This window comes from Ixodes scapularis, unplaced genomic scaffold (genome assembly GCF_016920785.2).
Source record: "Ixodes scapularis isolate PalLabHiFi unplaced genomic scaffold, ASM1692078v2 PGA_scaffold0__279_contigs__length_252992795, whole genome shotgun sequence".
Taxonomy (NCBI): Eukaryota; Metazoa; Arthropoda; class Arachnida; order Ixodida; family Ixodidae; genus Ixodes; species Ixodes scapularis.
Window position 1 is genome coordinate 73,009,636 of NW_024609835.1, and position 14,137 is coordinate 73,023,772.

The 14,137-nt window shown below is 46.9% G+C and overlaps 2 protein-coding genes across 2 annotated transcripts; both read left to right on the forward strand.

Annotated features, from left to right (window-relative positions):
• Nucleotides 1–7,189: 7,189 nt before the first annotated feature.
• Nucleotides 7,190–8,215, forward strand: LOC115332740. Its single transcript, XM_029995180.2, has one exon. It carries the CDS (start codon nucleotides 7,190–7,192, stop codon nucleotides 8,213–8,215), a length of 1,026 nt encoding a protein of 341 aa, XP_029851040.2.
• Nucleotides 8,216–8,221: 6 nt separating this feature from the next.
• Nucleotides 8,222–8,899, forward strand: LOC120843817 (transcription factor sma-9-like). The gene has a single exon (XM_040215254.1). It carries the CDS (start codon nucleotides 8,222–8,224, stop codon nucleotides 8,897–8,899), a length of 678 nt encoding a protein of 225 aa, XP_040071188.1.
• Nucleotides 8,900–14,137: the final 5,238 nt, after the last annotated feature.

The following is a 14,137-nucleotide window of genomic DNA, read 5'->3' on the forward strand; positions in this document are numbered from 1 at the left end:
TGTTCGACGACGAGAGCCAACCGCTGAGTCAGATCCACCCCACCGCTGGCATCCGGCAAATCACACTCAATGGACATCGAATGAACAAGCCCCAACTTAGTCAGCTTGTTCGCGTCATGCTCCGAGGAGATCCCGCCCAAATGAAGCTCCAACAGGTTTGTTTCGGTGTCACCGAAATGTTCGCGTTGGTTCAGAGCATCGATCGATCGAACACGCGACTCACAGACCTCGATCTTTCCGACAATAGGCTGAGGGGCCGGGACTGCCTAGCTTTGCTCAAGGCCATCGAGACTTCCAATACCATCAGATGCCTGAAGCTCGATTCCAATATGGTCGGCGTACGAGGGGCGCAGCGCTTCGCCCAGTTGCTGAGAACCAACAAGACTTTGCTGAGTGTTAGCCTCTTCAAGACGAAGATAAACGACAAAGGCGCGGTTGAAATTGGCCAAGCCCTTGCGGCGAACAGCACACTCGAGTTCCTCGTGATAGGCGGGAACTCCGTCGGTCCCACAGGTGCTCAAGCCGTCGCCTCATCCCTTGACCTGAACACCTCCTTGACCTACCTCGATCTTCAGCGCAATGACCTGGATAACAGCGGTGCCGTTTTCCTCGCTCGGATGCTCCAATCCAACAACACGCTTCGGACACTTGACAAATGCAGCAGTTTCATCCGCAGTGACGATGTAGTTGCAATCGCTGATTCACTCATGAACAACAGGACGCTCCTGGACCTCTCCATTGACGGGAACATGTTCACTGAAAAAGCGGTTCTGGCGTTTGCGCGCCTCGTCGCCTCCAACAGGACGCTGAAGAACTTTCATGCCTCGCCGGGATTCTGTCTTAGGTCAGCAGCGCCATTCAACGAATTTGTCGAAGCCTTGGAGCTCAACCGATTGCTTGAAGGCATCAAATTGTCTGTGGTGCACCCCTGCTCGATGCAGACACTCTCACAAAGGCTGCGATGCGACGAAACGCCTCAAGACCTTTCCATTCAGACCGACGCACTGGACACAAGTCTTCTGCTCGGCGCCCTGGCCTCCAACCGATCGGTGCGAAAATTTGAAATATACAGCGTCCTGAGCTTGAGGAGTCACATGGCCTTGGCGAATCTTCTTCGCGTCACAAAAACCATCTGCTCGATAACTCTCTTGGACAAGGTTCGCAACACGTCCCTGATGTGGCTCGTGCGCGGACTGGCGTTCAACTCGAGCATCTGGACGTTCCGCGTTGGTTCTAACAAACTAGGTGTCAGCCTCTGCAGAACGATTGCCACAATGTTTGTGGAGAACACCACGCTCAGCGCTTTAATCCTGAACGATGCTCCCGTTGCCGAACTTGGCCTTGTAACCCTGGCGGGCGGCCTGTCCTCCAATCAAGTTCTTCAGAAGCTGTCCGTTGCCTATCCCTCGTCTAGCGTCGCTGGATTCAGTGTCAGCCAATGTCTGCGAAAGAACTGCGCCCTCCTCAACCGCGCGCTCCAGTTCGTGCTCAAGATTGCGACGGACAAGAGCTCTGCGGCAGCCTTCCAGGTATATCGGCGGAGCGAGTACTTCACTTGCGAACTTTTTCTGCTTCGGACGAGTGAACCAGCGTTGTCCGCTGATTCACTTGTCCGAGAAGCGAACAAGTACATCCAGGAGAACTACTTCGTGATCACCGGTGTGGTCGAGGTCGAGCTGGTTTGCCTGAGGCCGCATAGGAGGACAGCGCTCACCACGCAGCTTGACCAACTGAACATGTACTGCCTCTACGTGATCACCTCCTTTCTGAAGGTGTCCGACATTAAATACTGATGCGCCAGGCTGCGCTGGAGCACGCCTTACGCGCCAGGCTGCGCTGGAGCACGCCTTACGCGCGCGGAAGAAATGAAGCGGGATATTCCGTTTTCGCCAGCTATATTGTGTATTTGGTTCTTTTTAATTCTTGAACAATGAAAAAAAAAAATTCGGATGTAAATGTAATACTATAGTATATTTTTTAAATACTTTCTATTTAAAAATGCCACGAGTGTTTTTTTTGTTTTTTTTTTTTATTTGCTTTTTAGCTTACGTTATCAGCGAATATCCTTCTGTGTATCCTTTGGGTGTCTGCAATGGTAATTGGGCCAAAAATCTTTCCACTTTTGAAAGGCATATACTGGCACTATTAGGGGCGAGATGCTCTGGTGGCGCCCTCCTCTGGTTCCATCTGGTGACGTCATTACCTTGCGAAAAACAAGTAAAATTTTTGCGCCCTCAAAGCTACTCTGCCAACATCGTCAAAATTGAAGTCCTTACTTTTATTTAATCACAAAAACATATTCGGTTCGAATTTTTTTTTTATTCATCTGGTCTTTCTATTTATCTTTTACACGCTCTTTCTCCCTTTTTTCACTGCCAGTGCTTCATTGAATCCGTGAGCAGATAACGACTGTGCCTCTATTCATTTCCCTTTTATGAATCCTCGCTCATACGCGTTCATCGGACCGCACGCACTCCGCGTCTCGCAGCTAGAGGGCGGAGAAAGACAATACAGGGCGTGGAAGCCGTGGAGGGCGTCGAGCCCCGTCGGCAAGTCCTCCGCTCAAGTCAAGACGGACAGATGGGATAAAATTGAGAGGGTGAACAACGAAACGTTCGAGGAAAACCAGGCAACTGTTCGTTTAGAAAGCTCGTCTTTTTTCTATCCCTCCTAAATTAAACAGATGATGTAGTTATTTGGCACTGTGCCAAATACCTACAGACACTGTGCCAAATACCTACAAAGAAAAGTTGAAACTCTCCAAAAACAGATATTCAGAAGAATCGGTTGCCAAATGAAAAAGAGAAGCGATTTAATAGATGACATACATAGAGAAATAGGCGTATTTTATTTTAGTGATCAATCGATATATGACATAATCACAAAACTCTTTTTAATCAACAACCACAACATTGAAATTGTTAAAGAAAGAACCTTACGACCAAATAGGAAATATTTTGAGCCATTAATAAAGACGAAGTATGGAGAGTCTACAAGAAAATATTATGTGCCTAAACTTTTTAACGAACTACCTGAAAAGCTGATTGAGTGCAAAAATCCACATGCAATGAAAAAAATGGCAAGAATATGGATCAATGAACAGAAAAATTAAACAAAGTGCAAATTAATAAAAAGTGCCAACATACGACTGTAACCACTGTATGAATTATATGGATTATTGAAACAATGCTTTGAGATATATTACTAAATAGCAGTATGTGACTAATAGAGGCCTGTTCCGCCGGTTATAATGCACGTGTATATATGAGCTGCTTTTTTTCTTTTGATTTGTTTGGTTTGTTTAAACTCATAGAAAGAGTTAAAACTGTAAAAATCGTGGTTGTTAGTCACCTGCCGCGTCCCACACACAAGCCTTCTTGGCTTACGTGGGAACAGAGCGAAATGTATTCAAAAAAGAAAAATAAATTGTATTGTATTGTATGAGAACAAACAAGCGGTTTCATTTATGCACACGTTCATAGATTTACGGTAAGATGACCAATACCTCCGAGAAGACAAGGCCTGCCTCTTCGTGTCTACCGCTTGAGCGTGTTGGGGACCCACCAACAATTAATTCAGTCATGCTCAAGGACCCAATGATTACGAAAAATACGTTTGCTGCTTCATGATGTTAATTCGTTTTTGTTGCTCAAAGTAAAACTCTCGGTCAAGGACTAGAACCACTAAATATTCCAAGCTTAGAGTAGCGGCACTCCGTTCCCTGATTGTCTTGTGAACACCGCCGCTTTGGTAATTAGGGCAGAGCGAGCGCAATGGGAAATAGCTGAAGATTGGAAAAAGCGACTTCCTGACTTTTAGGTACAGCGACGGGAACCCCAGGCGACATAGTTTTGCTCTGTTTCTGTCTCTATTGAGCGTTTCGTAAGGACAAAAAACACCGCTTCTGCGATCTCAAAAGAAGCTTCAGATGAATGGTAACAATCATTTTAAGCTACAAGATGGGTCAAGTGTCGTGACCCTCAAGTAAAACTTGTGTAGTGATCTCTGTCAAGGACTGGCCGTCCAGTGTCTACCGATTTCTCAGGGATTTCCATCTTTCATTTTGTCTCCGGTCACCTTTGACGACGGCACAAGACTCGGAATATTGTCACGAATAAAAACACATGCGGCGAACGTGTGCCGAGAAACAGAAAGTAACGAAGCCGGTAAATAAAAAGTGTCTCTCCCCCCCCTCCCCCCCCTCCCCCCCCCCCCCCAAAAAAAGAAAAAAATATACAGTTTTTTTTTTTTGTTTTTTTTTTATTGCACAAAGAAACCACGCATCGCCGAACGCTCATTCTGCGCCCAAGGGTAGCGCTAGAAGTCCGAATCAGACGTTAAAGTTTCAGCGCGAACCGATATTTCATTAAAAAGTTTTAAATGATTTTATAAAAATTTCAACGGGAAAATGGGGCCAATTTTCGTCCATTTTAGGTTTCTGGGGCCATAGAACTTCATGTAATCAGAGCTCCGTCAATCACCATTTTGCCATTGAAATTAAAAAAAAAAATCACAAAACTTTTGAATAATATATCGGTTCGTGATAAATCTTTGGCATCTGGTTGGGACCTCTAGCGCTACTTTTGGGCGGAAAATGAGCGTTCGGCGATGCGTAGTTCGTTTTTGCGGTTAAAAAAAGATCAAGGTACACCTAAGCACTTTTTATGAGTTGTGAATGCGAAAGCATGTACATGATTCTTGCTCTACGCGTGTTGGTGCGCTGACTGGCGCTGATCTGGGGCTGACTAGAGTTCCTGTATAGGCTCCCCACTGGAAGCAGAGTTGCGCGTCTGTTTTCCACGTGCCGCCGCGCCGCTATTATGAACTCGAAGGCAGTTGGTAACCATGTGTGGCACCCCGAGGGTCTGCCTGCATTCTCCGCCGCTTGTGGCAGCCAGAATGCATAGGAAAATGGCGGACCTTTTCCTTTAGAGTTAGTATGTATGATCTCAATGGCGGCCACGGTCGGCCATCTTTTTGATGGAGTTATATTATCACTAGCCATCAAACTAATACGGCGGACAGCACTGTGGCGGCAGACTGACATAAAAATAGCCGTGGGTCTAGTACACTATACCGTGGGTGGTATTCCGTGCTTGATTAAAGTTGTTCGACGAAGTCTTAAAGTCCGGCGTGAACGGTAGCCCCATCTTTGAGGACCCGGCGAAAGTTTAACGAAATCGCCGCACCGGGGCAAAACGGCGCAGCTCGCATCGAAAGCAGACGCCGTACCCGGAATGGGCCTCTCCGCGGTTCGCCGTTGTTGACAGGTGGAGGTGTGATTTCGTTGGTGTTGCGCAAATGCGAAATTGCAAAAAAAAAAGATAAATAAATAAATAAAATAAAAAATAAAGATAAAAAAATGTCCGCGTCAGAGGAGGAGGGTAATCATGTCGCTATCTCCCTTTTTCAGGGGCCTTAGCTGCCGCTTACAACTTACGCCATCTCTCGGCAGTCACGTCTGCGCACCAGCATAACGCAACGGGCAAAAAAAGGTTTTACTTTTGTGATTCAATAAAAGACCCACATATCTTTTTGCACTGAAATTAATAAATATTGACCTAATAGCCCGCCTATTTCAAGAATTTTAATGCCACACGACCATAGATTTTTTCCAAAATCAATGAACCGGTTCCCATTGGCCCCCATTAAAAACGAGACCATGACACTCACCTCCCAGGAAGAAAATCTTAGCGCCACAGACACTTGAAATACGATTATTTTATTTATCTTAGCTTTAATTAATTCCAGGAAAGCATTTTGAAATTCACGTTTAATGTTCAGTTATCGAGGTCTGAAGTTCCGTAATAATCGAAAGTTTGCAATAGCGTGAAAACATGATTGGGCCAGCAGAGATTTCCCGCCCAAAACAATTCGTGAATATTTACAATTTAACGGATGAAATATGTATTAATGCGAAACAATTAACTGTCCAGTGAAGTGAAGCCGGCAAAAAACGCCACCTAAATTCCCATTGGGTGCGACGCATCATATGGCTCCATATCAACTGCGTCATCGTTGCTAAGGAGCCAGCCGAACTGCTGGCGGCGCAGCGGTAAAAAGAGGGGGAGGGGGGGGGGGGCGGGTATGCGCTGGCCTGACGTTAGGCCTAACGTCAGGCCTAACGTTACGTTTTGAGGTCTAACGTCGTCAACCGGTACTTTGAGGTCGTTCTAGATGTCGTCCTCTAGCGTCGTCCTTGAGCTCGTCCTAGACGTCGTCCTTTATGCGTCGTTCTCGACGTCGTCGTTGAGGTCGTCTTCCAAGCAGCACATAAACGTGAAGAAAACGTCGAAAGGACGTCGAAGACGTCTGTAACGTGACGTCGTAAAACGTCGAAGGTCCGGACGTTACCTTCTTTCGACGTCGATGAAACCTTTAAATGTCCGCGAGAAAAGGTGCACAGAAGGTCGAGGGGACGTTCCAAATGACGTTTGTTGCACGTCACATGCACGTCTCAGCAGTGGGCCGTTGCGTCCTCCCTCGACGTTTATGATACGTGTGTTTACGACATCCGGACTACCAACGACGTTCACAGAACGTCGAGAAACCTTTCCAAATTACGTTCCCTAGCCGTCGTGGGAAAACGTTGTGGTCCCCCCCCTTCCCCCCCCCCCCCCCCCCAAAAAAAAAAGAAGTAAATTTTCAGTATTATTGCGAAGGCAAGTTGCTATCAAGCAAGTACAAAGGAAGTAACTAAAACACAGGTTTGGCACGAACTGTTTATTTGAGCACGTTCAGACACGATATGCAATACGGAGCGCCTCCAAGAGACGTCCCTGGATGTGCCAGCCTCAAAGATATAAAAGAACAAACAAATTCACGTAATTAAATGAACAAGCGACGATGTCACGGGGCGCGGAATGTTCCACCGCTTACCTCGTTCGGCTTCTGATTAATGCGCTGACGCGCGTGGTTTAGCCGCCCCATTGCGCGTAGCGAAAAAGGACGACGAAGTGGCATGAGGAGCAGCAGCGTTCGCTTCAGCTCCGCTAACACCACTAAATTCCTGCCATCAACTGGGTCCCCCGACCCAAATCTTTTACCGAAGGACGGCGACCCATCGAAAGACTTCCAGCAGAACCAAATGTAGGCGAGTCTTTCTTTTAATTCTCACCTCGAGAGGCCGCCGTAGGCCCGGACCCGGGGTAGGCAGAACTAGGCCTGCCCATCACCCCGCATTCTGAACATGGCGAGTACTGAAACAACGCCGATCGAAAGGTGCACCGAGAACGACGAAAACAATAGCATGGAGCTAGAAACCAACAAGAACAACGCAAGAAAGGTGATAATTCCGGCGAAAAGATTCCGTAGTCAGGACCGGGACGATAATTTCGAGATCAGCGACGACGAGATTAACAGGATAGCTTACATCAACGATAGTTCTCCTCCTGAAACGACAAACAGTTGGACGCGAGTCGCATACAAAAAACAAAAACCACAATGGGGAACCCACCTTGAGCGCTTTGACGAACCAAAGATTGTGATTGTGGTGAAACCCACGACGCAAACCAGAATATCGAACATCTCATCGCGGATCCTCATGGACCAACTGAAACAGCTTTTTACAATTCCTTGCAACAGAGACCGACGTAGCTACGATCCCAATCACAGGAACAACACCATAGCCATTACTGTTTACAGTGAGGCGCACGCAGGAGACATCCTCCAGATGAGCACTCTTACGCTGGGTGACGGCACGGAGGTAGGGGTCCAAACATACAGATCCACCACGGGCCTCATGCCCAGAGGAGTAATACACGACGTGGATGCAGAGTTCACAGCACAAGACATTGTCGACTACTCAGACTCTGACTACTGCAATGTCCTACATGCAAGACCCATTGGGAGGGGAGGCACATTTCTTCTTACGTTCGATGGAAATAGAGTTCCTAGGAAGATCACGCATCGCGGAAGACTGTTCAGAGTATACACGTACAAACCAACAGCCGTCCTGTGCCTCAAATGCCACGGCATCGGGCATAAGGCAGCTGTCTGCACGAGAGAGCAGAGATGTAGGCGTTGTGGTGAACCTCACCCAGAAGGAGAACAATGTGAAGATACGTATTGCCCTAACTGCCATGTGTCGGGACATACAGCCTTCGACCCCAACTGCGAGACCAAAAAAAGCACGGACGCAAAGCTACAAAGAAGAGCACAGGCAATGACACAGGCAAAAAGCAAAGCAACAAATGTGGCAAGTGCGTCTCCATGAAAGAGGATGGCTACTGCCCTGCACAACATAGGCACAGTTAAAGGAAGAACATCCCTTTACCAAAACCGCTTCTCCACCCTACAAGACCTCGAAGAGTTTCCGCCGCTGGAAAACACCGGCAGTACCAAGAAGGGCCCCACCGGCACCAACTGCACGACATACAAACAGGATCTACCAAACGCCAATGCCAACATGGCCAAGAGAACGTCTTCAACGAACAAGACATCGATCGAAGCCAAAGAAAATCAATTAAAGGAACTTGAAAGACGTGTGGCCCAGCTCAAAGTGGAAATTGAAAACGACAAACAAGAAGAAGAACGTGCCAAGCAACGCAGACAAACAGAACTGGAAAAAAAGAAGCAAGATGCGATCAAGAAGAGTGTTGAACAAACGATGGTGCTAATTCCCTCCTTCACAAAGAACCCAACACCGTCAGAAAACCCGCCGATCTGTGCGGTTACCCAAGCTACCCAAAGCGGGAATTGGGAAGAGAAAGTGCTGCGCTTCGTAGAAACACAAGCTCAGCAAACGCAACAAACACAGCAAATGCTACACCAACAAATTCAGCAACAAATACAGCAGCAGCAACAGATGCAGCAGATGATGCAGCAATTTCAAATCATGTTTATGCAGTTCCAGAAATCGCAAGTACAACAATGCAGCGTAGAGGGTACCTCCCCTTAGCGAAAACTAGGTTACTTTAAGTATACTTTACGGTCTTTTAAGATACTCATTTTCAAGAAGTATACTAAAATTGTCATTAAAGGATGCTAGCCAGAAGTAGGCTTGTACTATTAGTGTCCTTTCTTAGTATGCTTGAAGTAAGTACTGTAATAGTATACTTTTAGTAAACTAGCTAAGACCTAAGTAGCTTCTAAGTTCATGCGAAGCGTCTTACTAGTAGCCTGTCCTGGGTATCTTTTAGTGCACTAGAAGAACGTTATGGAAGTAAGCTGGAAGGATCTTGTAAGTATTCGTGCAGTGACTTATCAGTTGCCTCTCTAAGGTTTCTTTTAGTGAACGAAAAGTTTACTATGGAAGTGCGCTGAAAGGATAATCAGAGCATGCACCGAGTATGCTTAGCTGCGCTCACCATGAAATGAGGACAACATTGTGCTTCGTCGCTGTGTCTGTGTCATGAAATGGCGTCAGCAGCTCGCGTTGTTTCGAGCGCTGTGGCGTTTCAGTGCTGTACGTGAGCCCCCTGATCAAGTTCTCAGCGTTCCGGTGGCAGGCGTGACCGACTACGTCTGCGATTGCACCGTCCCAGAATGAGTGTAGTGACCATTATAAGTTGCGCACACGCTGTGGACGCGTAGCTTCCCGGCGTGGCGATCAAGAAATGAGCCGCCTGGAAACGACAACAATAGTTGCGTTGACGCAGTGGTTACCCCTCACAAGAGCGCAAGAAAAACTGTGAAAGGTACGTTTAGTTGATATCTTCAGGAATATGAAAGGTAGCCGCTGCAGTCTCAGCGTAGTTGTTGTCGTTTCCAGTTCGTTCTGGTTACACGGACGCGGTGAGCAGCCTGCAACAGCGAGTGAGATACGCTATTACCGTTTGATCCACCAGCTTCGGGAGGCTGATATCACATCGCAACCCGCAAAAGTCAGGCGCTTGGCGGATGAATCCGAACACCGCGTACAAAGAAAGTGATTGCTTGGTGACAATCAACAAATATGCGAGCATGACCGACTACGTCTGTGATTCCATCGTTTAATCATCAGTGCTAAGTGTTATTTGCCCCACCAACATCGACGAGCAATCTTCTGTCGTCGATAGTTCTCAGTCGGATTATAAAGCAGTGCAGTTTGTGTAGTGGTGCACCGGGTCGCGAAATCGATGCTCCTGAGTTTCGTCGACGCAGAAAAAACAAGCTTCATCGTGTCTGCGTCTGAGAGCTCCGCGTGGTTTCATTGCAGTGTTAAAATTCGAATGATTTGGGGTCTGTTGCTGTCGTGACGCGTTTGAGTTCTTGGTATTTCTATCAGTCGCGAGCGTGACCGACCACGTTTGCAAATACGTCGCTTTTTAGACTTAAGCTAGGTGGCGCAAGCTACCGCCCGTTACAAAGTGCGTTGCAAGGTGCCGCAGTAGTATCCATACCCATACAATCATCCAGATGGTGCCGGATTGATCAGCCGTCAGTTTTGTTGTCTTTAAATAAACCAGTTTTTTTTATGAACGTTCGATGATGTTACTTCGAAAACTTTAGCATTCCGAAGTGGGATTACCGCTGAGCCTCCCCGGAACAGTGGTGGCTGCGACAGCCACGTTCACGCCGACGAACGTGAGTCTTCTTCGCGGGCGGTGGTGCGCGTCCATTGTTTCCGCCACCGACGAGAGGCCGTTCAGTGTTCCCGTTGACTCGACGAGAAAGCACAGCCATGGCCGCGGACCGTGAGCTCGTACGGACCCTGGCGTCGCAACCGGGCTTCGCATCGGTGACCGCGATGCCAGACTTGACGGCGTCCATTCCCGCCTTCTCTGACTCGTCGTCGGCAGCGAGCGCCATGAAGTGCGCGGGACTGGGAGGCGCATATCAACACGGTGGCGGCGCAACGCAGTCCGGGTGGAGCGATGAAATAACGCTCGCTGTTGCTTCATCGAAGGTGAGCGGGACGGCTTGAGTGGCATCCAACGACCGGGAAGCGACTGGAAACTTGGTCGAAATGGGCTGAAGAACTACAGATGGTGTTCCCCGATGATGACGATTCGCACTCTACGAGATGATGCTCCGGCGGACACAGACCGGGTGAGTCCGTCGCTGATTATTTTTTCGACAAGAGCTTCTTCTGCTCGAAGTGTGACGTCAAGGAAATGAGTTTACAATGGCGCAGCTTATAATCGCGGAACTTCGGAACATGAACCACGCTGTGATCCTGCGGCTTCAACAGCGACGTTCGCAACGTCTTTCGAAATTTTGCAAAAACTTGCTGATTTTTTTTTCTTGAAATCACTCGTTGCAGAACAAGCAGCCCACAAGAAAAAAAAAAAAGACACTGTGGAGGACAAGCTTCTCAAAAAGCTTCGCCAGGAGCTGAAAGGTCACAGGGTATGTATAACAACATTTTTGTTAGAAAGTGTTAGCTTTATGGAGAGCGCATCAGATTTATATAATGTTGCCATTTTGGTGCTTGGTTAGATATATTTTAATCAATGTCATTATTGCTTTTTCAAGTGTACTTATCAATTATTCATTCATGCAAACTGCAAGCTGTTCAGAATGCTGAAGTAATTGGAGACTAGATATACTGTTTCAGTAACCTTTGCACTGTGAGGGCAGATGACATATGATGTTATTTTCCTCAGCATTAGAAAAAGTTGGTGGCAACGGGAATGCAGCTTTGCGGGTCAGTCAGAGGTCACTTCTGGGAAGCAGTTGCTTAGGACTTCCAATGTTATACATACTTTGTTGTACAACTCTGATAATCTATCATTACTGCTTATATTTTCTGTTTATAGCTCCGTGCATCTTCTGGGGATCCTGAGGACGTTGCATCACAAGCTCGAGGACCTGTCTTCGCTGTACCTGCCCTGGCCTCTGCTGAAGAGGCCTCTGCTAGGTCCAAGGAGTCCCGGATAAAGGAGGGCGAGACCTGGGCCAACAATGTCGAGACCAGGGCCAGTGAGCCTCAGACCGGGGCCGAAGCCAGGGCTAATAAGGTCAAAGCCTGGGCCAACGAGGCCGAAACCAGGGCAGGGCCACCGAGGCTGAAGCCAGCATGGAGCAGGTTGAGACCAGGACCGACCTGACTGGGGGACGCTGAGGCTAGGGCGGCCGAGGCCAGAGCACAGGAGGTCGAGGTTGTAACGTAGCGTCCTCTGCATCCGGATGTAAGGTGAAACAGTATAACCTATTTGTCCAGGCCTAACTGCTCGATGTCGCAAATTTGCAACCTAAAAGATTTTTTGCTTAGAAGTTCATTTGCACCAAAAATAACTTTAGTGATCGATTACATATACACATTTGCAGGTACGTCCCCTGGGCGCCGCCATCTTCCTAGCTGGAGAGCGCGTGAGCTGCGCCATAACCTAATTACGATGCCTTGAGAAGAAGACGTAGTCAGATTATGGCGCGGCCCACAGTGTACCTAAAACCCCCCAGTAAGCAAGATGGCGGCGCCCATAGGCCATACTTACAAAGATGTATACAAAGCAAAAAAATAAAGTTTAAAACATTTTTCTTATCTACACTTTGCTTTAATTCCCTGCGTTAAATGGTCAACAAGCTTCTTCATATCCCAAAATGAGTACTACTGCTGCTACCATTCTTTGTGATTCTGTAAGTTTTTTTCGTTAAACTGAATGCTGATACAGGAGAGACTTTTTCAAAATCAGGGTAGGCGATATCTGTGATGGTAAAGCACTGAATCGTGATGCAAGAGCTGACCCTGCTTGGGTTTGGAGTTTGACTGTCTCTATGTTTACACACAGTGTCAATTTTCATGCCTCAATTTGCTGTTCTCCTTACAGGAATAGCTTGTGCATTTCTCTTTAAAGTTGCAACTGTACATAGGTGAAATGGGGCCACTCATAGTATGATATAGAGTGGCAGCAGCATTCTTACTCGATTTGGGAGCGGTTTGTGAAGCGGCGTGTTGACAGTGAGTGCCCGTGTCGAAAGCAGTGAAATATGCACAAAAATACTGAATGTGCACTAGGAGAGAAATTTTGAAAATAAAAGTGACAGCCACTGAACTGAGCTGACTAAGATCAGGGAATGAGATTTGAGGGGTATTGGGGTGGCGAAGCAGTCTGAAGGGAGAGCAATATTTCTAGTGCAAGTTAAAGGGCTCGGATAATTTCACAAATGGTTTCTTTATGGTGAGTATACACATGTCCAGCATGGGATTTCAGGCTTGGATTTCACAGCTTCATGCTTTCCCACCATTCATATTAAAAGTTTGAAGTCTAGGAGCAAGTTTGGTGCAGTGTTTGCTTTAATCGTGTGCACTTTTAATTTTCCTTAATGTTAAACCAGGTGTCACATGTGTGTAACTTCAAAGCGCCTGTGATTTCAGTGTTGACTGTTGAACCAATAATTTTCTTATAATTTGATGCTTCCTACCGGCAGGTGTGCCACCCCTTGTTGCGGCTATGGAGACTCGTGGAGTGGCAGGCCCTGTGGTTCAAGAGGATATTGTGTAGAATATGGTATGTAACAATTTTTTTTCTTCACATCGCAGTTAAAGGTGTGAATCTTTTATCTTGTCTTTTTCCTAACCGTAATGGCTCATTCACACGAAATTTTGACGCTGGGCGTCAAAATTTGATCAGATTATTTTGATGCTCGAACCACAATCGCAGACTTTTGACGCTGGGTGTCAGAACTCTGTGGAATATCCTGTGGCAAGCGGATCGATCAAAGACCTTTTTGATCTTTTTTTTTCTTTTTTGCTGGAGAAAACTTTTTAATTAGAACAAAAGGCAGGAATTCTATTGCCATATGTCACACCAGGAAATGTCAGCTTATGTGCAGCAAGAAAATGAATTTCGGCGGCGCGAGGATGTCTCGTGCAAGGCTCTGTCACATGCCTCCTCAGCTTGCAATGGCCTTGCCGCTTGCCTTCCTTGTCTTGCTCGGCCTTTTCTGTCCTCAGCTACAGTTGGTTTGCGACAGCACACTGCCTTTTGGTGCCAGGGTAGGTAGATGCAGCTTTTAAAAAAGGTCTATTGCATCCTTTGTGATATAGCAGACGTTCACAAATCATTTTAAATCTCGTTTAGCAGACGATACATCAATGTCTTTTTTGTTCTGTTTTCGTCGGTGATTGACACTTCATGGCAGGCGAAACCAACACAATTTAGACGAACTTGAGGTTTTAGCACCGATTTTCCATGTTACCTAAAAGGAGTCAGTGTGAAGCGCGGATTGAACACGAGTGTTATGTCAGCCTTGACTGCCCATTCGGTGAGAA

Excerpts from the sequence above, each read along its gene's own strand:
- LOC115332740 (XM_029995180.2), top strand. The coding sequence starts at position 7,190 with ATGGCGAGTACTGAAACAACGCCGATCGAAAGGTGCACCGAGAACGAC.
- LOC120843817 (XM_040215254.1), top strand. The coding sequence starts at position 8,222 with ATGGCTACTGCCCTGCACAACATAGGCACAGTTAAAGGAAGAACATCC.